We start from the raw sequence: 25,495 nt of genomic DNA, 5'->3' as shown, positions 1-25,495 counted from the left end.
ATGCCAACGAGGAGAAAAAACACGGATCACTGCCGTATCTCTTATCTACCCTCTTTCTGTCAATCAAATATCAAAGATACAGGGTCATATTGTTGCCCCGAATTTAAATAAACAAACACCCATATCATAAGCCCTGCAGCTGTCAACCTCAGCATTCATCTACTCTCATTGTTGTTCTGTGTTACCGACCCCAAACCCCCCCCCGCCAAAATAGAACGTTGCCCAGCCTCAGCATCACCACAACCCCCTAACCACCTCCAGAACAGCACAAACTGGTTTGGAGAAATCCAAAAATCATTACTTAACAAGACAATAGCTTTTGTCCTTTTTGTTTTTCATTGGAATAAGGGGGGAAACTATGTGGCGGCTGACATAAGCCTCTTATGTAAATGCAGCTTCCCACACAAACAAAGAGGAGTTCAGAACAGCAGAGTTGAGAGGGTATAGTCAATAGTGTGTGTGTGTGTGTGTGTGTGTGTGTGTGTGTGTGTGTGTGTGTGTGTGTGGTGGGTGTGTGTGTGTGTTTGTGTGTTCTATCAATAGCTCAGAGTCTCTAGTGCAAAGTGTTGTGCGTCAATGTATGTTGGGCACCCCGCATTTCAACTGTCTTACTGTACAAGAACTGGTCATTCACTGAGACTCCATTAATGTCTGGACGAATAAGCGTGACCGTTGACAGCTCACAATCTCTGTATTGATACAAAATACGTTCAATACTACAGTGTGGAAAAACCAGAGAGGGGATTCTTTCACTCAGCCGAGGCAAAAGATGCAGACGCGATGCTGCAAAATGAAAGCCTTCTGGCAACTCTAAACAAATGAACTATAACTGTTTATAAAGTCATCATGGTTCCTCCCAAATCCTTTCACCCGTGCCAAAATACAAACATAATGGATTCCACCACACAGAGGCTTTACTAGGGCACGCCTGGCACACGCTCCAAACTTTAAACAAAGGGGAATGAGCATGAGCTAGCTGGAGAAGCATGACCTAGAGAGACAGAGAGAATGATAGAGTCGTTTGTCTCCCTCTGCTCTCCGCTCTCTCTCCTCTAACGCCTCTGGTTACAGAGAGAAGTCATGTTTCCTGCAATGAGACACAGTGTAAAATTAATAAATAAAACGACATGGAACATGTCATCTGCCCTGAAGATTGCCACGGCTAAATGTGTGCACTGAAGCTACTGTCTCAGTAAGGGAGGATATAAATTACCTCAGTGCAGCCGATGAATTCCAAACATCTTTCTTTCTCTCCCTCTACCTCTCTCTCTCTATTTGTATCATTCTTTCGCTCTTTCTAAGACCTGTTTGGTGTATGATATCATTTGTCTGCTTATTCCCCCATTATCATGTTGTTTGAATTACTATCATTACAGACCGGCAGCATCAAAGCCTTGCTGTCGACAGGATCGCGTAGAGCTCACGTTGCCTGCAGAGCTGCTCCAGTCAATTCAATATCTACTGAGGTGGGGATTAACATATTCAGACCTATTCAAATGATACAGGGATGATGCAGGCTACTCTTACAGATTACACTGTGCCCCATAAATACATACAAAGATGGTGATAATATAAAATAAACAAAGAATATAACGGAGTACAATGACATTGAGAGTTCAAATGGCTGTGAAAGTAGAAATATATCGGTTTGGCCTTAGTGATTTATACCTAGAAAGCTGAAAGTATAAATCTCTTTAGTTCAGATCCCAGCATAAGCGCTGCTACATCACTCTGACTTTCCTCTTTAACTGTATTTCCAATCAAGACAAACCTACTGTCTCTGAAGAATAAACTGCTGTCCATTAAAATTAACTGGAAAAAAATTGTGCATTATATGTTTTTACTCTGAAAAGAATGCGATTTTGAATGAGAGTGACTTCATTTTGAATGACATACCAGTCCAAACAAGCAAACCACATCAGAGGTGGTGTAGTATCCTATTGTTTTGATGTATTCTTCAGGGTATACTTGTATGACTATTGCTTAACTTCATTTGGCTATTTGAATCTATTTTTTGCATCGTCATGTAAGCACTAATTTACATTCAGCCTTAGTGTTGCTCTGTTCCAGATGAAGTGCATTTTGCTAGCTTAAATCTTTCTGGACTGAATTTGAATGATGTCTGAGAAATTTCTGTTACTCTCTTGATTCCTGAGAGGGAAATGTGTGTATTCTCCTTTCATCTCCATCATCAACAGCACAACAGCACCCCTAGTGCCTTTTCTAGGACTGAGAGCAAAATCGTAGCCTCTCAAGAGTTCATTACTATGACCTTCTGTTTACGGGACAGTCCCATGGTTGTGTAGTGTAATATGAATGTAAAAGTAGGAGGTGATCCAAGTCCCTTAACTCAAACCAGGGCAGCAATTGTAGCTTTGTATTATCTGGACCAGTGTTTTTAATTTTAAAATGGCCAATCTTTATTCATGTAAACTCACTACTCCCCTAACTGGAGCAAAGATAACTCTGACTCTGATCTTGGAGGATTAGAAGTGGGGTTGTACCCTATCCAAGTAACAAAAGGTGAATAGAGCCAAAATATGTTTTAAACTGAGGCTATAGGAAATAATAACCCTTATTCAGAATGGAAAATATATTACAAAGCTTTACGTCCAAATAATAAAAAATGCTAACTCGCTAATCAACTAGATATACTTAACCATAGATACGCTGCAAAATACATATTGTAGAGTTAAAACTTAACTTGACAAATTCACAAAACTCTACTTAGATGGATGCATAGATGGATGCTACTTTCATGGAAGTAAATCAATGAAATGTCTGAATCAATGAAACAAGTGTGCGCACACAGAAACTCACACTCCACAGAGGGAAAGTAAAAGTCGACTTCCTGAAGTAGTAGCAACAACATTTTCACCCCTTCACTGAAATGCCTCTATACTCGCCCCTCTCTCTCTCTCTCCCTGTCCGGGCTGAGTTCCACCATCTCCCCTCCTAACCTTCCCAATGACAGCCGCAGTGGGAATTGACGCAGAGGCAGACATCTCAGTGAACATGAAGATATATTTTCTCCTTCTTTTTTCTCCCATTCCTCTATCCCTTCCTCCCTCTACCCTCCTGCTGCTCTTCCTCTTTGATACGTGAGGGGGTTTTAACCTCTCCAGCTGCTGAGGTTTGGCCGACTGGCTGGCTGGGGGATCTCAAGGCCCTACTTGGTATGCACTGTCCATGAGTGTATGTGTGTGTGTGTGTGTGTGTGTGTGTGCATATTGCCTACACCACAGTTTCTGCAGACTGGGGGAGGGCTGTGCGTCTGATAAGGGCTGCTGGCTGGGTCTGGCTGACCCACGCGGGCCCTTCACAAGCTGTCAGAGCCATGGCCCTCAGAGGGGGGCCCTTCCATCTGCACTGCCCCAGCCAGGGCTCACCCAGCAGGGGGCCAGAGAGGGGTGAGGCCGGGGTGCTACCGGAGCTGGAGGCTGGGGGTGGGGGTGAGAAGGCCGGCTCCATATTCATGAAAGCAACACCAAATCTGTGAGCGTTGGGGAAGATTGAGTTACGGGATAGTAATGTAAGCATGGCGAACACAATGCACGCGTCTCATTGCTTATTTGCTGACAAATCAGCGAGTATGTTTAGTCGGGGATTCAGAGCCACTTTTACATGATCCACAAGCGTTGTTGATGTAGTGAGTAAATACAGTGACAAGATGTTTGTCCTTCTCAGACGGATGATGCTGTCTTGTCTTATTGTTTCTTATACTCACTTGTGGAAAAGAGGGCTGGTATATGCTTGATGTGCAATCTATTCCACACAAACATCTGCAGGCTTAAGCTCAAGATTTAAACTGAAAAACTACCAAACAGCTACAGCGGGTGCACTGTATAGACAAAACAACAACAGCAAGCACTGAGGCAGACACCCTGAGCTGCTGACGTTGTTAGCAAAGAGCACAGACAGTTACAAAGGTTCAGTGTGATGAAGGGAGTTAGACAAATGCAGGGAAAGACAGAGAAAGAGGGACAACATGATGAAAAAGGAGGCTGGGAGGATTCTGCAGTGGCATTCCTGATGCTCCCGATGCTCCCGTCCCGCTTCAAACTATGCCCGTCGCCTGTCTTTCTGCCTGCCAGCCTGCCATCCTATCTGCCAGTTTAGCAGAGACAGAGAGGCAGCAAGAGGAGCGAAGACGAGCACGGTGATGCCAGGGCGGCACGGGGGAAATCAGTGGGGCACAGGCGCTCCCAGTTAAAAGTGACATGACCTTTTGATTTTGTCACCTGTCACCAACTGCCATGTCTGACTCCGCACTGAGGAGTGCCTGCCATCCACCGCTGTTTGCCTCTGCCTCCGTCTCTGTCGCTCCATCTCTCTGAATGCCTCTCTGTCTTTTTCTGTCTCCTGCTCCCACTCCATCTCTTTTTCTTTCCAGAGTTGCGATTTTATAGGGGAAAATAGTGGAGGTGTGACTTTTTGGAGTTGAGGTATAATAGGCAGCGTTTCCTCTTTTCCTTCCAGCTTTCCTAATATTTGCTCCTCTCTACCTGTGTTCTGTGTGGCTCTTAATGAGGGCAGATGTCAAGGCACAGAATGTTTTTAAGATGCAAAATCAGGGAAAAATAGAATAGATAAAAATGGCAATGAAGTCTTGTTCTAGAAATGATACCATGTTACAATAAAATCAGACATTATTATTGTCTCGGAAATGAACCAGACTCTTTTTTCATTTTGTTTTTATGAACAATCTACTGCAGACACACAGAGTGCTTCACAGTCAGGAAAGTAAAGATACAACTAAATCAAGTAGAACTACATGTGTATGAGTAGAAAACCTGTAGATTGTTTTATAAAGTTCTATTGGAGAGATTAATCTACTTGTTTTTCTGAAAATGCTATCAGGATGTAGAGTGGGTTGAAAGTTGTCTGCTCGATCTCGCAGTTGGAGCTATATCTGCAAGTGTGAAGTATCTTCAGGCCATTAAGGTCTTCTCTTCTGTAATGGGTTGGTGAATCTATGTAATGGTCTGAAGCATGGTATAAAGATGATGGTCCTCCAGTGTGACAAGGCCTAATTGCCCATCATATCGTGGTAGAGAGAGACATCACCACGTTCCGTATGTGCCCTCTTCGACAGCCTGCACTAAAATTAACACCTTCATAACATCTGGTAAGGACCTTTCTGGGCCAACAGAACACCGAGGAAAGATTTCTATTGGGATGTGTCTCTGCTCCTTAATTCCAGTGTGTATCATATACACACACATGCAAGCCGACGCACACACAGGAATACGACACACTGTGAAAACATACACACATTCATGCTCACACGCCTTGCAGCTCTTTTCTTTTCCGGCAGAGCTGCCTGTCCTCTGGTTGACCGAGCCCAGCCTACTGGCAGCTTCCTTTGCAACAAGCTTCGGATGGATCTAAGCCCCAAATTGTTCCAGGTTTCAAAACAAGATAGTGATGGTGAGGGTCATGTCATTAAAGTGTTCCTCCACCTCCCAACAATAGGGGACCCCATACAAATGCAGTAAGACGGGATGGACCCCCTTCATTGTAAATTATTAGCCTTTGGATGCCAAAGCAGTATCAGACTCCACATATATTCTAAAGCATAAAAGGGTCTCATCTTTGTTTGTTTGCTTCAGTGAGCATGTTACAGCATGAGACACAGGTCAGCTAACAACGTTGAAGAGTCAGTGTTCACAGGTCAGAGTGCTACATGATGAGAGAGGAGGTCGGCGACCTTGCTGGTGCATCGCCTCCTTTAATCGCTGTTCTGAGGACGCTCCGACTGCTTAGCAGGTACTGGTCAAGGTTGGGGCGAGGGTAAGGAGCGCTGATCCGAGATCTGTTTGCAAAGCAGCATGTAACCACACAACATTCAGTGACCCAGAGTGGTGAATAACAGCGCGTAGAGAACACTGTGTTTGTTTATTTGCTATAGACGGGGCTATGGACTGTGGTTGCGGTGTAAAATCAGAGAAGGGTCCTCACATTGAACCCATCGAATGAAGCAAGGCCCTTCAGTTCATTAGAAAGTCTCTACTCAAGTGTATACTTTTTTTGTTGCACTTCCCCCCCCCCCCCCAACCTATCCTTCTCTCTCTCACCCTTCAGAGTGAGTTCAGCAGAGATTCCTTTGGCATTACCCTCACCCCAGACTGCTGGAAAACCGCAGCGCTCCGGATGCTGACCCTTGCTCGGCTCAGCACAATGCTTTAATTTGGTATGTTGTTTAAAGTAATTAGAAAGCCTTTTTCCCTTGTTTTCTTTTCTATTCTTCTCTGTTCTCTGCCAAGAGCGAGAGGGAAACAGTGAGTCGTCCATGACTTCAGCTGGATAAAGACTCGGAAGAGAAATCCAGGGGACCGAGGAAGCGAAGCACGCAGATACTTCATGCACTCTCTGTACCCACTTCCCCCCTGCACTGACGCAGATTTGGAAACTCTGAAAACAAACAGGGACAGGACTCGGGGGATACTTGCATCTGACTGTGTGTGTTAATGTTTGTGTGTGTATACAGCATTTGCAAACAAATGCCTTAAAAATAATGTATGCTTACACCAATCGCAATTTACTTTATCTATACGTGTTCAAATTTTACTTAAGATAGTAAAATCACAACTGAGAGAGGCAGAAAGATGATAACGGAGCACTGAGAGAGGGTTCATCGCATTCACCAATCCTGAGGCAGTGAGATTGCAACGCAAAGACGATGTCTGTCAGAGAATCTTCTTTGTGTCGCCCGTGCTGCTCTATACTGTTCAGCACAACTGTCACAGCGGCAAGAAAAGGAGCATCAATGGTGCTAATCTAAGACAATTAATCCCACTTTCATCGGCTATATTGCGGCAAAGAATATCTGCACACACTCATGCATACGCACACTTGCATACACACAGTAGATGGCAATACATGCACATGCTTTTCACACATACACACACTTTATACAATACAACTTTTATCTCCATGGACACACACTGTATTTTTCCACAAACATGGAAATACAATGCAAACACACACCTGGAGTGACACACACATGCAGCTGTGTTTCTACCCTTTGGTTGTGCCTGAATCATAACCTTGGAATTAAAGGGAACATATCAGACCACATCAGGGAGCAGAACACCACCATAAGGACACACACTACATTCAGTATTAATGCATGATGTACACCTGTGCATTACCTTATACTACATATACTGCTATCCCGTTCTCTTGCACTGCGTATTTCCCTCTGACTATCACACCACCAGCTGGAACCAACTTCTCTACATACTCTCCACTAGCCAAAAGCAGCCCTGACCCTCCACCCCATACATATCAAGCATGTTAAACTGTAAGAAGTACAAAACACACTCAATGAAAGCAATTGACGATTGTGCTCATATAAGAAATTGGAGAGATTTAACTGAAAGAAGGTCAGATATGAAGCTTTGTAGGAGTTTTCTCATGGCTAAATAATATGCCTGGCCTTGGTGATCTATTCAGTCCAGGGTCGCAAGTACATAATTCCTTTAAATTCAACAAAACACCCTCAAACCACACTTTGAAGATGATGTTGAAGCAACCTTCGGAGGAAAAGATGCCCTTCTACTTGGAAGTGTGTAGAAGTACATGTCAATCATCATTACAGTGGTATGATGCTACTGAGACAGTATTACGCATTAAAAACAGTGAAACTTAAAGATCCCATGTCAGAACATAAATTAGTGTCCATATCTTCTCTCTTCTCTGAGCACAGGAAAACTTCGAAGCTGAGCAGAACAGCATTGCTGTTTTAAAAGGCACTTGCCTTATACATATTAACACTATCAACATGACTTAATGTTCCAACCAATTCCTGAGCTACTTGAGACACAATAGTCCCTTTCAAGGAGGAGAAAAAAGCAATTCTGCATGAAGTGGGACTAACATGTACATACTCATATGTGAAGTGAGTGGCACATTACGAGAATATGTAACCTTTGTTGCCTCATTTTAATTAGAAAGTGCATGGGAAAAGAATATCATTAGGTCTGGATAAATACAAGCAGCAGGTGGGGGGACAAATCATCATGCTGGGTTTTGTCTTAAGGCATGTGTGATTTTTTTTTGTCAAGCAATGTCGCCATCTACAGGTGCAGAAAAATATCCTCTGGAAATCATGGCTGTGTCATTCACAAATTTAGAAAATGATTTATTTTGTCTGTGAACATACTTAAAAACCTTTAGACTTTAAACCTTTGATTCTAGACTTAATTGAAAATTTCCAGTTTAAATACTAAATTCAAGTATGTACCACAAACTACGCTATAACGACCAGGTTATTGTCAAGTAAGAGGCGGCTTGTATCAGTCTCATAGGGAATGTCTTTTGCTGATTTTACTGTTAACTTTTTCAAATTAACAAATATGGAAATAGAGGTTTATGAATAGAGAAGCTTAGCTCTGGAGACTTAGCAAATGAATCTGTGTTGTACATTACATGCAGTTTACATCTAATTCCATTTTTATGTCTAATATTACAATGACACAAAGCAAAGGGATTTGGTTCATCATAATGACTGAATATCTCTTCCAAATCCAATCCAAACCAAAAAATCCTTATGAAGAGATAAATATACACATATAGAAGGCGAGATACTGCAAGAAATCCTGAGGTCTGTTAACTGGTTATTTTCAACCGAGTCTTGGAAAAAGGCACTTATTAAAATTAATCACTTCATTGTTCACGCTCACTCCATAGTCCAGCTCTCTCTCTCGTTTTCACTCTCTACTCTCCAAATGTGCCTGGCCATGATTAAAACATGTCTGTTTCTCCATGACATTGCTTTGACATCATTTAATTGGTATAAGAGATAAAAAATAAATGAATTAAATAAATATACTACCTGGTAAGTGGCGTAACGTAGCTCAAGGTGACAGCCTATTATTTCTCCCTTTTCCTCAAAGAAGGCAAAGTGAGAAATGCACGATTGTACTGAGAATGCAGCTGCTCAAGGGGCAGATGGAGGTTTTTTATCTTAAAAAATTCACCACTGATTTTTTTTTACATTAATTCTAATTTTGCCCAAAGTTTGTGCAATTTAATCAAAAGATGCATTTTAAATTAGTTCATATTTTGCTCATCTTGATGCTCTCTCACTCACCTGTATATCCATACTAATCATAATCTCATTTACAGCACAAATATTAATTGCATGTATTAAGTCTAGTATCAAAGGAGTGAAATGCATGGACATGTGATTAATGTTGTAAATAAAAAGAGTGTAATGGCTCTATACAAAACAATAGTGTCTGAGTTTTAACCCGGCATTGTGTGTGTGGAAAGCGGCTTTTACAGTGAAATGAATGAAAGGCGGATGGATGTCAAGAAGCTGTTGGGTTACTCACCACATCTTGCCTGGTATCCTTCCCCGATGCAATGAGGATGTAGTTCCAGGCCAAAGGCAGAAGCAAAGCCAGAGGAATCATATAGAGTTCAAAGTTCCAAACAACGATGACAAAAAGCTGAAGAGAGAAAAAGATAAAACCATCAGCATAAGAAAAATAATAACAAAAAAGTGAAAAACAGTGTGGGCTAGGGATATATACATTCTACACCCCATATTGACCCCTGTGAGGCAAACTCCTGAGAACCTACGCTGACCATATGTGTGATTAGAAACGACCCATTCAAACGCTTTCAAATGCAGAATCATAACCACCATGGAACAAAGCGTAAAAAATAAGACTGGGCTTTAACAAAAGGTACAGGCCTGGTGTCGGTAAAGCCTAGGTTCAACGCCCTGACCCTCAGTGCATTCTGGGCCTCCAGCTGAGCAGGAGGATGATGAGGAGGCATAGTATGAGCCGTCAGAGCCTTTTTCCTCCATGCCAATCATCCCAGAGGATGAGGTCATGTACCGTTTTCAGCCGCAGCACGTCAAAGCTGACCCTTCCATACTGAAGCCCAAACTGCAGTATCTGACCTCACACACCCCACACACACCCCACACCCCCAGTCCCTAACCCTGTCACTCCAAGCCCCAATACCCTCTCATCTACCCCAAAAGACTCTTATGCCCCATCTCTAACCTTCTCTGCACCCATCTGCCAAATCCATAACCTCTATACCTCCCCTCTCATCAGCAAACAAGAAAAGTATCATCTGAAAATTAACCTTTCCTAAAACCTTGTATTCTGGGTTTGGCACAGCTCCTTAACCTCTGACAACAGACTATTGAGGTGCTTGGGACAAAATATATGTGGGAAAGTGAAATTGTTAATGATGGAAGCTTCTTCTTTTATGATGGCATTGTGTTAATTGTGAGAGAGCATTGTGTCAACCGTTTAAAGTTAGTTAAGCTGAAAAAAAATTATTTTGTGAAAAACAAAAAAACATCAGACGAGACGGAAGAAAAAAAACCATTTTCTAATAATTTATTTGTAGGCATAAAGACATTTTTATGATTGATAAGACTTCAACTGCAAATATTGGAAGTGCAAACCATGCCGAATACTTTTCCAGCAAAACATCTTTATCAAATTAGAGTACCAGAAATCCATTACCTCAAATATGAGTAAAGAAGATTTAAATTACTCTCTGTATGAAAATGCATCCATGTTTAACAGTCAGTTTTCATGGGACACTTTTAAGAGAGGTGAAATTGAGACTATTACTGTATTAAGCAGATTTATTGGTCTCTGTACCAATTATGATCTATCCTGTTTTGCTCAACAAGCGAAAGAAAAACTTGTAAACAATCAAATTGTTTTATTTCTGTGTGTGTGTGTGTGTGTGTGTGTGTGTGTGTGTGTGTGTGTGTGTGTGTGTGTGTGTGTGGAAATAGACGGAGAGAGAGGGGAAAATGAAAAACAAGCTCTCTTCATTGTGTTTACAGTCCAAGGTTAATGTGAATATGAGGTTCAACAGCCCCTCAAGAGTGTGTATGCAGTTCTGCTTTTACCGCAGTGGAGCCAGTCGGACACTAAACAGGAGACACACACACACTCACGCTGTGCGATCTGTGTTTCCATTTCCTTTCACACAAATGCATCTGAATAGCAATGCAAACAACTTTACAATCGCTCTATTAAACATTTTCTCAGCTTTTCCACATTTCACATTAAAAAGTTTGAAAGGCTCATATCCAAACTTTTGAGATAGAATAACTATTACTTAATGTAAAATAACTAACAAAGTATACAAAGCAAAAACAGACATAAATAAACATTAGGAATGTCCAGTACATTTGCATAATGCTCACAGCCAAATGGACTTTTCAAATAAACCTGAATGGCCTTGGTGCAACAACCAAATCCCCCAAAAGGATTGAAATCTTTCTCCGTCTCTCTCAGGCTCAACTTCACTTTCTCACATACAAAGAGTCTCTCTGATACCACTGTGTAGGAGAATTGGCAAGAAACTATTCAATAATTCATATTTGTATACTAATAAGCAAAACAACCATTTCCCTTCATATAGCAAAAAAAGCTGTTAGGACTGTAAAAGCTTAACAACAGAAACTTGCACACAGACAAACACATGCTCCCATATATTTTTTCCTCTTCAAAAATGTAAAAGTTCTAAAATGATCCATCTTTCTACAAATCAGTATAATTTATAAATCTGTAACACTGATAAACATTGGATTAATCTGTAACCAAACAATGTGCAACAGAGGTGAAACGTGTCTTCAGTCAAACGAACAAAGAAGCTCACTTGTCTTAAGCCTATTCTGGTAGAAGCTATAAATACCTGAACACTTAGAAAAATCTTCACGCAGATACACACCGTGCTTCTGCTATAAATATACTGTACAGTAGACATATATTGTACGCTAATATTTTTACTGCATGGTTCTCTAATTGCTCATTGTATCGGTATCACAAAACAAATGAATTTCTCCTCTCGGTCTTGATGTTTATATGAAACCTTAATACCCTCTTTTATGTTTAAAAAAGCCATTGCTTTCTTCTCCATTTGCCTGAGGTTGTTTAACCTGTCGTCCCCCTTCATTCCTCCTCAACTTAGTTATAGTAGCTGAGGGCGAAGTTTTGACTGGCAGCTAGAGGAACCGGATACCCAGGCTCAGCAGTGGCCAGCCCTGCCCCGTCTCCGTGCCCCCCGGCTGGGTAATAGGGGCCCTGCAGTGCCTGGACCTTTCAGCCAGGACAGGGCAAACACAACCCCCCCTCCCCCCATTGCTTGCTACACCAGATAGCGAGCTCTTCGCCTGTGGATGACAGCGAGCAGAGAGAAGCAGGGGAGTGAAAAAAATGATAAAAACGTGGTGGATCGAAGAATAAAAAGAAGGGGGAATTGCTAAATGAAGCTCCAGATGAAGTCTATGGGAACAATTTGTAGATGACTCTGTGTGGTCAGAGACACATTATGTAGTGGTCGGGGATGGATCACCGTGTCTGACCATGCACCATGCTCTACTCTTAAATCTCTGCTTTATACGGCTGAATTCTAACCTGTGTGTAAAAATATTTACACAAACACAATGTGTTATCTTTATCTGTATGCGTACTTCTATATCTTTCAAATTATGCAAACTATCTAATCTAGTTTTGAGAGCATGTAAATAGGTGTAAATTCTACTTGTTACTGAAAAAAAATATTCTTCCATCTCATACTACGATTGTATAAAATATTAGCTGTAATTATCTAAACTACTAAAGAACAGTAGGGATAAATATCCATTTAGAGTCAGGTTAGTTTTTTTCTGTAACAGAAACCTTTGATTTTGACACCAAAACGCAATTTACCCTTTAAACAGCAAATATATTTTGTCATAAATCCTATCATAATTTCTTCTTTATAAATTACAAAACTATTGTATTGTCATAAAAACAAAGTAAAACAATATTTTCCACTGACAAATCTGCAAACCATTTCAAATACATTTAAAGGCTGCATTTGAAACGGGCAAACTTCACATCTAAGCACAAGCTGAAAATCAAATGAGATGTATAATTCAAATAGACAATCAGAAAGTTGAACAAAGTAAAACCATGCTAGGATGATTTGTTATATTTTGGCTAAAATACCAATAAACAGAACCAGCACACTAATTTATTCTGACAAGTCTCTGTAGTTATATTTTAGCACGGTTATCATATCTGCTGCTTTCTCTTAATAATAGGAAATCCCCTGAACACATGAAGATATGTTAAAAATGCTAACAAAATAGAAAAGTCCAAATGATTTATTCAAGCACTCAGTGCGGCGGGTAGGAGTTGTATCTTGCATTATTTGTTTCAAAACACAGCCCGCGTCCTTACGGCTCTGAGCCGCGGCACTGTGGGAGGGTAATATTCAGTACTTTGGCTTACATTAACCACACACCAGGCTAACTTTCCCCCTGCTCTGTCTCAGTGGAGTGAAACTGAAGTTTGGATTTCAGAGTTCCCCTTTATCTCTCTTACATCAATTTCCATGCTGGCACTAAGTGTTGCCAGATAGCAACTAGAAGTCCTGTTAAGTTCGAGGGAACGAGAGAGGGAGGGATTCTGTGTCCTGGTTGTGAACGGACCTACCCATCATTCAGTGGTGCTAGACTGCCCCCTGCTGTACTTCTGCAGGACATAGATCCACAGCACAATTAATGCTGTTCATCCGATAAAAAAGCAGACTGAATGACTAAGCTCAATGTGTCAAAGCCAGTCATTTTGTAATAACATGAAAAAATTGAAAAACAAAGCATCCACCATTTTATGGCCACAGTTATGAAACTGCATACGGGTACCTAAGAGAAGAAAGGATGCCGAGTCCCTGACGTCTCAACAAAAGGCCTTACGCGTTTTCTGTTGAGTCTTTATATCTGGTGATTAAACTCTGACTTGGTATTCTCTGTTAGTCATGCCACTATATTTCAACTATCATTCATTTTGCAAATCAGGAGAGCAGTAAAATGTGAAAGTATATCTTTCAAAGCTGTCCCTTGCTGTGGGCAAAGACGAAGTCCCAACTTTAAAACTTTTAAAAGTTAGACAGGTTCTTTGAAGAGGAGTCAAAGGAGCAATTTAAAGAGACCTGGAGTGGTGTGTACCACTGACTGCTTTGGCGTCGCTGCACTGTGTGTGCGTGTATGTGTATCAAACTGCCAGCCAGGCATGTGCAAACACACCACACACACACTCCAATAGTTGCTTCTGTACCTGTCTTTGCTTTTCTTTTTTTTTTTGCTTTTTTATTTCAGCGGGGTGAATTTTTATCTAAATGCAAAGCAGGTGATAGGTGCTCCAGTTTCCTCTAGAAGTAGCTCCCTTGTCTGGGCTCTCTTCCTGATAAGAGTCCTACTTTGCCTGACATAAAAGAGCCCGGTATCATTTCCCCTGCCTCCCCAACAACCCCCAGCTCGCTGCCCTCGCCCTTCCCCGAGCTTCACAAAGCTGCCTCTATTTGCTCCCAATTCAGGGCCCAATTGCAGATAAAGTTACAGCAAATTTGTTTGGAGGAAGAGCTGCTGAGGCCTGCGGTCCCCGGGGCAATAACAGCCTTGTCTTGCAGGGGCCGTGGGGAGAGCTGGCAGCAGCAGGAGAACAGAACCCAACACCGCTCAGCCCCACAATGGCCTCAACTCTCCGGGAGAGAAGGAAAAGGGAGAGAAGGGGAGGGAGAGATAAAGAGGAACAGGGATGGATGGACAGATAGAAGGGGGAGACACTCAGCTTGCAGGTGTGGAGAGAGGAAGCAGACGCTTAACCCTGAGACAAGGAGACGGAGACACCAAGACCCACCCACACACACACACACACACACACACACACACACACACACAGACACACACAGACACCACCCATCATGCAGGACAGGAGGTAACTCCAGTCCCGTCCATTGTGCCAACGCCTCAGGCAAAGCTGCCACGGTGGCTGATTCACTGTCGGGATGGGTGGGTGACAGCAGTGTGGGTGTGAGAGAGAGAAAGGCTGCATGTGAGACTATGCGATATCTCTCTTTCTCTTACATGCACACAAAACACACACAACATACACACTAATCACAGCTGGCACTAACGGGCGATGTGTACATGCGGCTGGCATTTCAGAATTTAGCAGAAGGAGAGTGAGAGACCATGAATACAATTTTGAGCGTTTTAGAGAGGGAATCTTGTGAAGTGAAACAGTATGACCACTGGACTTTGATGTACTATTCACAAAATACCACGAATATATAAACACTCTTAGATCTCCCCCCTCAGGCTTACTTAACAGTTAAGTTGTGCACACATTTGTAAGTTTAGGGCTTGAATTGCCAACAACTTCACCTCCGTAGCTACAGCCTTGTTGGAAAGTTAAGTGTAACATCTGTCTAGAAAGACAGCCAGACAGAAACACAAGTGCACATGTGAACAGACACACATGCCCGTAATCACACACAGCCGTACACCTTCATGAACACACCACCTTGGCCAGATGGCCCCCCATAAAAACCCACTTAAAGAGATGAGCGAAGTGATTAAGAGGCCTCTCAAAGTGAGGCAGAATGAGAGAGGGATGAAGAAATGGAAGGGGAGGGAGGGAGTACCTGTGTAGAGAGAGAGTGAGGCCCTAAATACTCTGATGCTTTTAGCTAAGTGCACACTCCTACGATAACAGACTCCCAAAAGAGCGAGAGGGGGGGGGCGCAATGACACCTAAATTTCAGACTTTCTATAAACTATAAAATGCTACGTCCTTGGCCCAGATACATTCTTTATAGTCATCTGAATACTCTGAATTGAAGAGAGTACAATGAGAACATGAATAGTTGGCACTGTTACTCGGAAATGGATGTGCTATACACGGCATCTTCAAAAAGGGCTATACAAGGCATGTGTGTGTGTGTGTGTGTTCGCGTGTGTTGACACGGAGGCTGCGCTACCCAAGGCTGCATCCTCCCCTCTCTATTCACCATGTAGATTGGCAATTCTGAGGTGACCTTGTTTTCTGTGAATTCCTTGACATTTTTTTTGTCTGACATTTTCATTTATTTTTAAAAGATAAGGGGGGCTTACGCCCAGTTCAGCCTTACGCGAGAGAAAATTCTAACGTTCATGCACACGCCAGGCTCAGAGAGGAGAGCGCTTGCACACACACAGAGGGAAAATGTTAACTGATCAATACTATGTCTCTTCTGACCCATGTCTTGTGATGACACTGTGACCTGCTGTACAAACACACACACACACACACACACACTTACAGTCTCTGCAGAGATGAAACTGGTGTCAGACAGCCAAATGCTGCTAATGTCTAATGTCTGCTGTGGAGACACTTAGTGCCCTCGTGGTAAAGGGCTGGGGCGGGGCAGGTCCACCTGTCCTGCAGCTACTTAAGTCAGGACACTAAACCAGACAGGATTAAATGCCTGCTCTGTCATCTTTAGGGTAGGGAACTCCATACAGCCACTCAACGTCCTGCAGGAGAATGTCTTTTACTGATAGCTCTGCTGTCCAATTACACTTCACCTTTTAATACCAGACACAGATGACAGGAGGGGAAGGGAAAGGGAGAGAGAGAGAGAGAGAGAGAGAGAGAGAGAGAGAGAGAGGATGAAGAGGAGGCTGACGGGCAGAGAAAGAATAAAGCTGCCATTTCTACTGTCTGCAGACATAGCTTGTCACACTTCAATAGACTATAGCTGTATTTTCGAAGTATTTCAATGTCTGAGGGTCTCATTTAAAATAGTGTTTAATCTACAACACCAATTCGCCCCTCATTCCCAGCAAATGAGTGTGAAAACAGACACTTGCCATGTATATACCATGTGTGCTTTTACATTTACCAAATGGATGTAGTCGAGACGATCATATCAAGATATTTGAGTGTGTGAGTAACAGTCTGTAGCGGAGGATACAGTGTGGGAATGTACTTAACTGTGCTTGAGACATCAACAACCCCTCGTGTTAGAGTGTGCAATTACCAGTGAAGGATCCATACTTTGTTAGCAGAAATGGTCCTACAACCTCTGTGAACACGGTCCTCTGCTGCTGTGTGTGTGCAGATGTTAAAAGGGTAATCTGTACTGATCCATTTATACGAGTTGGGTTCATTTAATTTAAAAAACTGAGATAAAAGCTTTCACTAAATAGTATACCCGACTATTTTTAGGTACATTTTTGGGATTATTTGCATACTCAGTACCCCACATTAATTAAATAAAACAGCAATATATTCATTGCGGCTGTAGAGTAATTTTTCACAAAAAGATAAAAAATCGTGTCCTGTTTTTAGTTTCTGTGCAAATGTGTATGTGATGCCATTTATGGAACTGCACATGTAAATGTAGGTGCATCTCTACATACTACAAAAGCACAGATGCTCCTCTGAGGAGAGTCCCATTCGAAGCAGCTGTTGATGTAGCAGCCTGTGTTGATCAGGAACATGATGCAGCGTCTAACTCTGTTGAAGTTACGCAACAGCAGCTAAAAGGGAGACAAAAAGCAAATAGCAAACATTTAAAACACATGAACGCTTAAGGTAAAGAATTGAGTGATAAACATTGCATATCACTGCTCTGTAAAAGTTGTAGATACAGTGTGTCAACATATGGACATTCAGAAACGCCTAATAACATGCTGTTATTTTATAAACTTATGAGACTTTATGACATGTAACGGAATACAATTGGAAAAAACACTACAATACGTAAAGATTTTGTGAATATCACATAAGCTGCACGTTTAGTGTTCAGTGGATACTTTTTTCAAAGTAAACAGAAGCAAAATTATGACATAAACATAAGCACAACTGTTACAGCCCATCTCTGATCTAGACATTTGTGATGACATACAATTAAAAAGGTAAATATTCTTTCATGTTTAGTTATGGTGTGAATTCCTCACCATTTAATAACTAAATATGTTACGTCTTATAATGAACATCTTAGTAAAATACACAATAACTCTTAATATGGTAGGTACATACCCCTCTGCTGTCACTTTAGAAAGTTTAAGGTTGCATTACTTTTTACAACTTGAGATATGCAGCTTTGACTTCACTTTGGCTTCAATATTACAACATTACAGCTCTGAGGACACCATGAGGACATTAGTGTGCTTTCCTTTTTTGGATAGCTATATATGGATGTGGATCAGCATACAGGACAAACGACCGCTTTAAGTGTGACAAGCTGACTCACAATGTTTCTTTAAGTCTACTCTCCAAGCTATAAAGTTAAGTACAATAATAACTATTTCCAACTGAGTCCCTGGATTCTCCTCCCTGAGGGTTCTCCGTGCATCTTGGCCAGATATGAGAGAGAACGGGCTAACTGCTGTCCTCCCCATGGGTTGCTAACCATTCAGGGAATAGCATAACAGCAGCGCAGAATGCCAACCACCCAATCAGGTCACCACCAGGAGAAAATGCTCCCAAAGGACAAACTGTCTCTGCAGATCACGGTTCAAAAAAATCTAGGCCATTATTTTACTCTCTGGTAAATAGTGTGTGTGCGCGTCTGTGCTTGAATGTGTGAATACTGTATGTGTTTGTAGCACTACAGGAAAGTCTATTGTCTGTATGAATGTGTTTTTCTGGGTGGATTTGCATGTGGTTAGGGGTGGCTTGGCTGCTTTGATGCAAGATGAGAGGAGGATTCCTCCTTCTCTTTGTATAATTATGTGGATCTTTTTGTTGCCAAACTGAGGATGACTGTATGGTGTCCTGCTGGGGACACACAGACCCTAAGGACAGCAAGACTGTGAATCATCCATTTCCATGATGTACTTGCTGTACTCTTCTGGGCTCATTATTGCCTTGATAAGAATATTTCATTTTTCAAGAATTATTTCAAAGAGTGCCTTGAGTTATTCCTTAAAAACACTTAGAAAAGTGGTGAAGTCATTTATAGAGTCAAATGTCATAATTATATAATAAACAGTTTTGATTGGCAGGCAGCTTATGTGTTTACTTCTTCTTTACTATGTGTGTGTGTGTGTGTGTGTGTGTGTGTGTGTGTGTGTGTGTGTGTGTGTGTGTGTGTGTGTGTGTGTGTGTGTGTGTGTGTGTGTGTGTGTGTGTGTGTGTGTGTGCTAAGCAGCAAGCAACAGCAGGGGAGCTGCTACCACACAAAAGAGCCCTCACGGGGCAATCCCTCTAAAGCAGCCAGTGACATCATCATTGCGAGACGCTGACATGGGTCATCTCTGTGAGTCAGAGGTGAAATGGAAATTCCGCACTTGGGAGAAAAGCGTGGAGTGGGCCAGAGACAGAGAGAAACAGAGAAGGCTGAAACAGTGAGGAAAGAAGGGAATAGATGGAAGGCTGACAAAAGCGTGGTCTGTGTTGTGTTGTGCTGGGCTGGGCTGTGCTGTGCTGTGCTGTGCTGGGCTGTGCTCGGCTATGCATGGCGCAGTATTGACTACTGAGCCCAAACGGTCACTCATATGACATGTCTGATGTGGGCCAGCCCCTACTATTCAGCCCTTTGTGGTGCCGCCACACTGAGCAGCGTGACAATGAAGTGCAAAGCAGCAGTGGCAAAGAGGGCCAACTATAAGGATGGCCAATCTACTTATGCACCCCAGAGCTGACAGCTTGACATTTCTATTCACCACTCAGAGTGGATGCAAGGGGGGGAGAGATGAGAGAAGGGAGAGAGGAGTGAAGAAAAAAAAAGAAACAAAATGCTGTTTTTCCTTCAATCATCCTGTTGTATCTTGCCCACACAGTTGTTGCGGTTTACAAGATGCCACTCTCCTGGCTTGTTCGTTTTGCTTCAAACAGTTAAGCAGAATAGGGGGTACAGTGGTGGACACAGATAAAAAATGAGGCGGAGTGGTGGAAGATAAGTGTTGGCTGCTGATGTACCTGTTTGGACACTCTGGGTTCCTCCTCGATATACTTCTGCTCAATGGGAATCAGCGTCGTGAGACCAGCCTTCACCTGGAGGATGGAGTGAACACACACAGGCTCATAAACAGCAAACGGTGAGAGTTAAATGACACTCATTTTAAATAATACGGAAATGAAATCACTAATAATGACAATGGATTAGCGAGGAAGTATATTTTTCTTTATTTAAGGTTTTTTTCTAACAAATTGTGTGGTGATAGTGGTAACACATGCGTAGAGCGTGCCCCATGTCAGAGGCTAGAGAGAGCGGGAGAGAAAGCTGTAAGATGGCCGCTATAGGACACACACAGCGACAGTGAATGGGCGAACAAAGGCTGTTGAGAGGGAGTCTTCGATAATTAAAGCCAAAACGAGGACGAGGGACACGGAACGAGGGATGAGATGGAAGCAAGGCAGGGAGGGGGGGGGTGACAGAATAAAGACAACAGCAGCGTGGGGGGGGGGGCTAGAGAAAAAGAGGGATGGAGAGAGGATAGTGGGGGTGGGGGGCAAAATGAAAAAAATCAGGGAGAATCAAAAAAGCTAAAGAAAGACTTACAGCATTAAAAACCACGTCTATTTCGAGAAAGATGACCCCTTTTGTTGGCCCTGTCAGCTCCTTGCTTTTCAAGGCGTAGGCTTTGCGTTCTCCATTTTGGATCTGTGGGAGAGGGACATGACAGGCGTCTGTCTGGCAATACCCGGCTGAATCGGCTCCCCGGGCCACCTTTGAACCCCAGCTGCTGGCGCTGACAGGGAACCCAAAACAACTGTGGCAACTCTGACAAGTACCTGTTCATTACCCACTGCAGCTCAGCTCTGTCAAACAGAAATTAACTATCCTGGGGAATCATACTGTACAGCAGAGCATGGATATATTAGACAAACACTACTTTCACAGGCTATCTATATTTTTTCAAATATAAGAGACACTCTTTTTTTTCTATAAATCGCAACGTCTCTTGATCAATGTCATTTTCATATCATCTCTCATCCCGTCACTCTCTTTCTTCTCAACCTATCAATCTATTCTTTTTTCTTAGCTTCTCCTCCATTCTTTCTCCTTCCTGTCATCTCTTACTCTTTGTGAAATAACAGTCTCATCTGTGGAGTTTTAAAAATAACCTCTGCTTTTTATATCTTCCACTGTGTGTTTTCATTCTTTCCGTTCCTCTATGTTATCTCTATTATCGCAAAAGAAAAAGAAACGCACAGAACAATCGGCCTCTGACTCACATGTAGTAAAGGAATAGCCACTTTCCCAAGGAAGTCTGCACTTCTGTCTCGGTCCTCGTCGTAAACACTGACCTCAAGTACCGAGTGGATGTCCTTCACGTTACTGGACCACACACAAAGAAAACACCAATGACATACATACTGAAATATGGGTTACAGACTGAAAGGGTGTGAAAGCTATCACATCTTGCAAGAGCTCCTCTAAATGCTTAAGACTCACAGAAAACAATTTAAAATCTGAAACGCTATAGGTGGCATAGCAAATTCCTTATATTTGAATACCATCTATTACATTTACCTGAATGGATAAAAATCACCATTTACACGCTCTGTGATATTGCACTACATTACTGCCTGAGCTAAGCAGAACTTAAGTGTTAAGCTCAGACGTGTCATCTTTTGAAAACTAGGCTGCCGAGAAAATATCTGATGTTTAGAAAGGAGTCTTTGAGAAAGATGTGCACTCAAAGAATGACAAAATTAAACTGTTTTTACTCAGGAATGAAATTGTATCATATATCTAAGAAATATGCAGATTTAGATCCATTTTTACCTCAGTGTAACTATATATTTGGAAAATAATGTTCCTTTTTTGTATGGAGGAAAAAATGTGATTGGCCTTTTTTATCTCTTATGTTAATGATATCCTGGATTTACTGTAGGCATACAATGCATTTTAAACACTTCTCAATAAGCAGTTGTATTTACAATGATTATGAATATTTTTTGAGTTCAAATTTCATTAATAAAAAAGGTATTTAGCACTTTAAAGTCTGATCAATATATTTTTTTGAATGCTCAGATCGAACCAGATTTAATAAAATAATTAAGAAACACGCGCACACAAAAAAACATTGTGCTATAAATTAAAAAATGTCTTTTTTCAGGAGACTTTTGCCTTGACTTTATTAGTCTTAAATTCAAAGGTACATGTCAGTTGAATTGTTAAATTGTATTTCTTTATTTTTATTACTGCTGTGTGTGACATGTGGGTGTTGTAAATGCTACTTACAAGGTGAAGACCTTATTCCACTCTGGGTTGAGGTTTTTGTAGACAGTGTGCGTCTGCAGCCGATCGTTACTCAGCTCCACCACACAGAATGGGTCACTCTTACCTGCAGAGCAAAAAAAAAAAAAGCATACAAGAATGACCTTCTTAGTGAAAGAGAGACGTAAATACAGGAGACAATAAACTTTTGATGGCTTGAGGTTTCAAGGAAATCAATCTGAAGTCATTTCAACACATTTTGTCTATCTCCAATCCTTCATACTATTAAGACAGATAGTTTACAGCATCCTCCCTTTTTACCACATTACAGCTTCAATACCTTGGACTTATCAGGACTTTACTTTTAATTTTTAATCCTAATACCATATATATTACAAAACAGTATATCAGTGGAACAGCTGCGAGCTGTTTCTGTCATCACCCTGGGAACTTGCACAACTAGAAGATAAGCTCTAGGACAACTATGCCCTGGGCGGTCAAAAGGAGGGGCTGGGAGAGTGAAAAGGGAGAGAGGACTTTGAGAATAGATGGTGTGGAGAACACAGACGGCGATGTGGCTCTGAAGGCCAGAGAAGTTCAAAGTAGAAGATAAAGACGGCCGAGCAGAGGTGTGGGAAACATAGCTGGTCCATGATTGGTGATTCCATGCGAACGGTGAGACGGGAGCAGAAAACGATGTGGTGGAAAAAATGTGTAAAAGCAAGATCATCATAAGAATTAAATGATGAAAGGATGACAGAACACATTTCAACCTCATCGTTTCTGCTTTGTTATATTGACAGCAATTTAAATTAATAAAAACATTGAAAAGGATTTTGGATATTAAGATTGAAATTTTACTTGTGTTTATAATACTGGTTACATCAATATAACAAAAGTGACATTTTACGGTAATTATAGTAGAAACAAAGCAACATACATCCAAATGTAGATTTACCCGACTGAAAAAATATTTTACAAACTCACATTTGAAATATTTTGAGTGGCCTGTCACTCCCAAAAGATAAAACTTTAGTATGCTGCGTGAGAACTTTAAAGCCCCTCAGATGATATAAAACTCAGATATGATATATGGTTCACTATAAATCATATTCATTAATGCTAATTCATTCCAACAAAACTTTCAATTCAGAATTTACAACAGTTATGTAACAGTATAGAGAGAGGGTGAGGGAAACCGAGAAGAGAAATAAAAATAATCACAGAGTTATTTCCCCCTCCTGAGAATAGTGTACTGTACTATAATAATCAAAACCAGTCATGTCCTATATATTCTCTATTTGTTTACTAATGTCTCACATTTCAATTTCTTTGTACAAAGAAAGGAGTGAGACAAGCTCCCCATGCCTGCCAGCCCACCTCCCTCGATTGCCTCAAAATGAACTAAAAACAACAAAACTCTTAATTCTGGCTTTGATCATTATTTTCTATTTAAACTGTTGGGAGCCGTTGCGCTGTTTGTTCGAGCTTATCACTGGAAAAGACTGGGTCAGGAGGTAAAAAAAAATATGTCCCAGTGAGAATATTGAAATATTAGTAAAGCGGCAATATTGCATAACAAAACTCAAAAAGTTGCGATTGAGTTCAAAGCCCCTCCGCCACATTTCTGTGTGTGCTTGTGTGCTTGTGTGCGTGTCATCGATTGGTGTGATTTTCTTCAAATGTTGTGACAAGGGCAGGACATTCAGTGGGTGTGCAAAGTAAATGTCACCGTGATCAATGCTGAGCCGTAGGTGTTGCCTTTCATAACGGTTTGTGTGGCTCTATTGATGTAGAATGTTGAAAGTGGATATTGACAGCTATGACTCCTACGATAGAAAACAAGATACATTAAAATAGACATAAGACAATGGACTCGAGAGCCCACTTCTTCACGCATCTCTGTGTGCATACTTTGCCCGCCATAAATTGCTTGCATAGCACATTATGTATTGTATTAAAATTCTAATAATTCCCTGGACCAATAATAAACACCTAAATGTATTTAAAAATTGTAAACAAGTAAAAAATTATATATTTTGGCAGCGGTCAGTAGTGAATATTTGAAATCCTCCTTAACCATCCCAGAGCTTCCATAGCATAAACGGTTATAATGTTGTCCCCACAAATCATGTCTGATTAAATTTAAATGCAATCATCCAAATTAGGACCTGGGAATTATTTCTGCGGAGCCCCCGTCCCTCCCCCATTTTCTCTCTAATATTCTGTTTTTAATGACATGGCAGGCTGTGTTGCCGCAGAGAGCAGGTTGTCATTGGTGATGAACTCTCACCTTATTGGCCGCCAGCACCAGAGGCGCCTGTCTTAACCAATTACACGCCTGGGTTTGAGCGCCACTCAGAGATCATCCAGGTAATGTCCGAGCAAAGCCCCTCCCCCCTCTGGGCCCAAACTCATTTCAGTGTGCCCTAAGATAAGTGTGGAGGATGAACACAGTACGGAGACGAGGAGCGCACTGTAATTGCCTCGCGGGAAGCTTAGAGTTAGTGAGGAGTTTGAGGTTGAAGAGGGAGCGCATGCTCTCATGTTCCTGTATAATCACAATTAATTATGATTCAGACTTTAAAATGTAAATCAATCGCATTTTTGTTGCTTTTTTTCCCCCATCACATTTAATAGGCTAAAATAGAATACCTACAGTATTCCTCCATGTGTCAAATGATGCAGTAGAAAATACTGACGTGAATGTCGAAGAAGTCTACACGTGCTTAGGTGTTGCTGCTGGAAGTGCATGACTGCAAGTGCATGTGTCCATGTGTGTGTTACCATTGAAATGTTCTAACGGTGTAGCATCCACTCAGAGGGACAAGAGCTGGCAGACAAAAGGGATTGTTGGTTTTAGAGACTATTTTCAGTTATCCTACTCGGGCTGGAGAGGAGCTACTCCACAAAAACACTTCAATTAGAGAGAGAGATGGCTAGAGAGGAGAGAGAGAGGAGGAGGGGGAGGAGGAGGGAAAAAGACAAGAGGGGAGACAGGCAGCGTGAATGGGAGAGAGATGGTGAACTCTTTCTCTTTCACTGACCTCCTCTCTCACTGTCTGTCTGTTTGTCTGTCCGTCTGCTTCTCTCTCACCTTGCTCCTGACCCTCTCTTGGTCTAGGTTGTTAAAATAGGGTGTTCATGTGGTGAGGGCTCTTATGTGGCTCTTACAGAGCTATTGTTTCAGCCAGTGACACACACACACACACACACACACACCGTCAGACTCATAACAGGAATAAGCCATCAGAAACAACCCCTTTGCCTACTACAGTCCGGGGTCAGACTGGCTGAAAGAAATCGTTTTCTGGGGAACAAAAGAAAAATATTTAATTTTTTTTCCCTCGCTTGCAAGAAAGTATAAATTCAAGTAAGTTTACAAATTGGACTGTCTAAATTTGAGATCTCTTTGGCTATATCAAAAACTGAAACCAAAGCCCTTGTTTTGCTTTGTGTGAATAAATAGAGAGTCCCACGAGGAAAAAACACGGAAATATCTTAGCTTGTATTCTGT

General features: G+C 41.7%; 1 protein-coding gene across 1 annotated transcript in view; it reads right to left on the bottom strand.

The window, feature by feature from the left end:
- The window catches only part of mctp1a (multiple C2 domains, transmembrane 1a), a 125,387-nt gene that overhangs the window by 24,042 nt on the left and 75,850 nt on the right, over positions 1–25,495 (bottom strand). The window contains exons 11-16 of the mRNA XM_054610540.1: positions 22,003–22,105; positions 20,991–21,093; positions 20,314–20,415; positions 19,731–19,805; positions 17,225–17,344; positions 9,342–9,458 (exon numbers count right to left, since the gene is read on the bottom strand). Of these exons, the coding sequence (XP_054466515.1) occupies positions 9,342–9,458; positions 17,225–17,344; positions 19,731–19,805; positions 20,314–20,415; positions 20,991–21,093; positions 22,003–22,105 (620 nt within the window). The remainder of the gene's footprint in view (positions 1–9,341; positions 9,459–17,224; positions 17,345–19,730; positions 19,806–20,313; positions 20,416–20,990; positions 21,094–22,002; positions 22,106–25,495) is intronic.

Source organism: Anoplopoma fimbria, chromosome 13 (genome assembly GCF_027596085.1).
Source record: "Anoplopoma fimbria isolate UVic2021 breed Golden Eagle Sablefish chromosome 13, Afim_UVic_2022, whole genome shotgun sequence".
Taxonomy (NCBI): domain Eukaryota; kingdom Metazoa; phylum Chordata; class Actinopteri; order Perciformes; family Anoplopomatidae; genus Anoplopoma; species Anoplopoma fimbria.
Note: the sequence above shows the minus strand (reverse complement) of the source record. Positions and strands in the feature narration are given on the sequence as shown.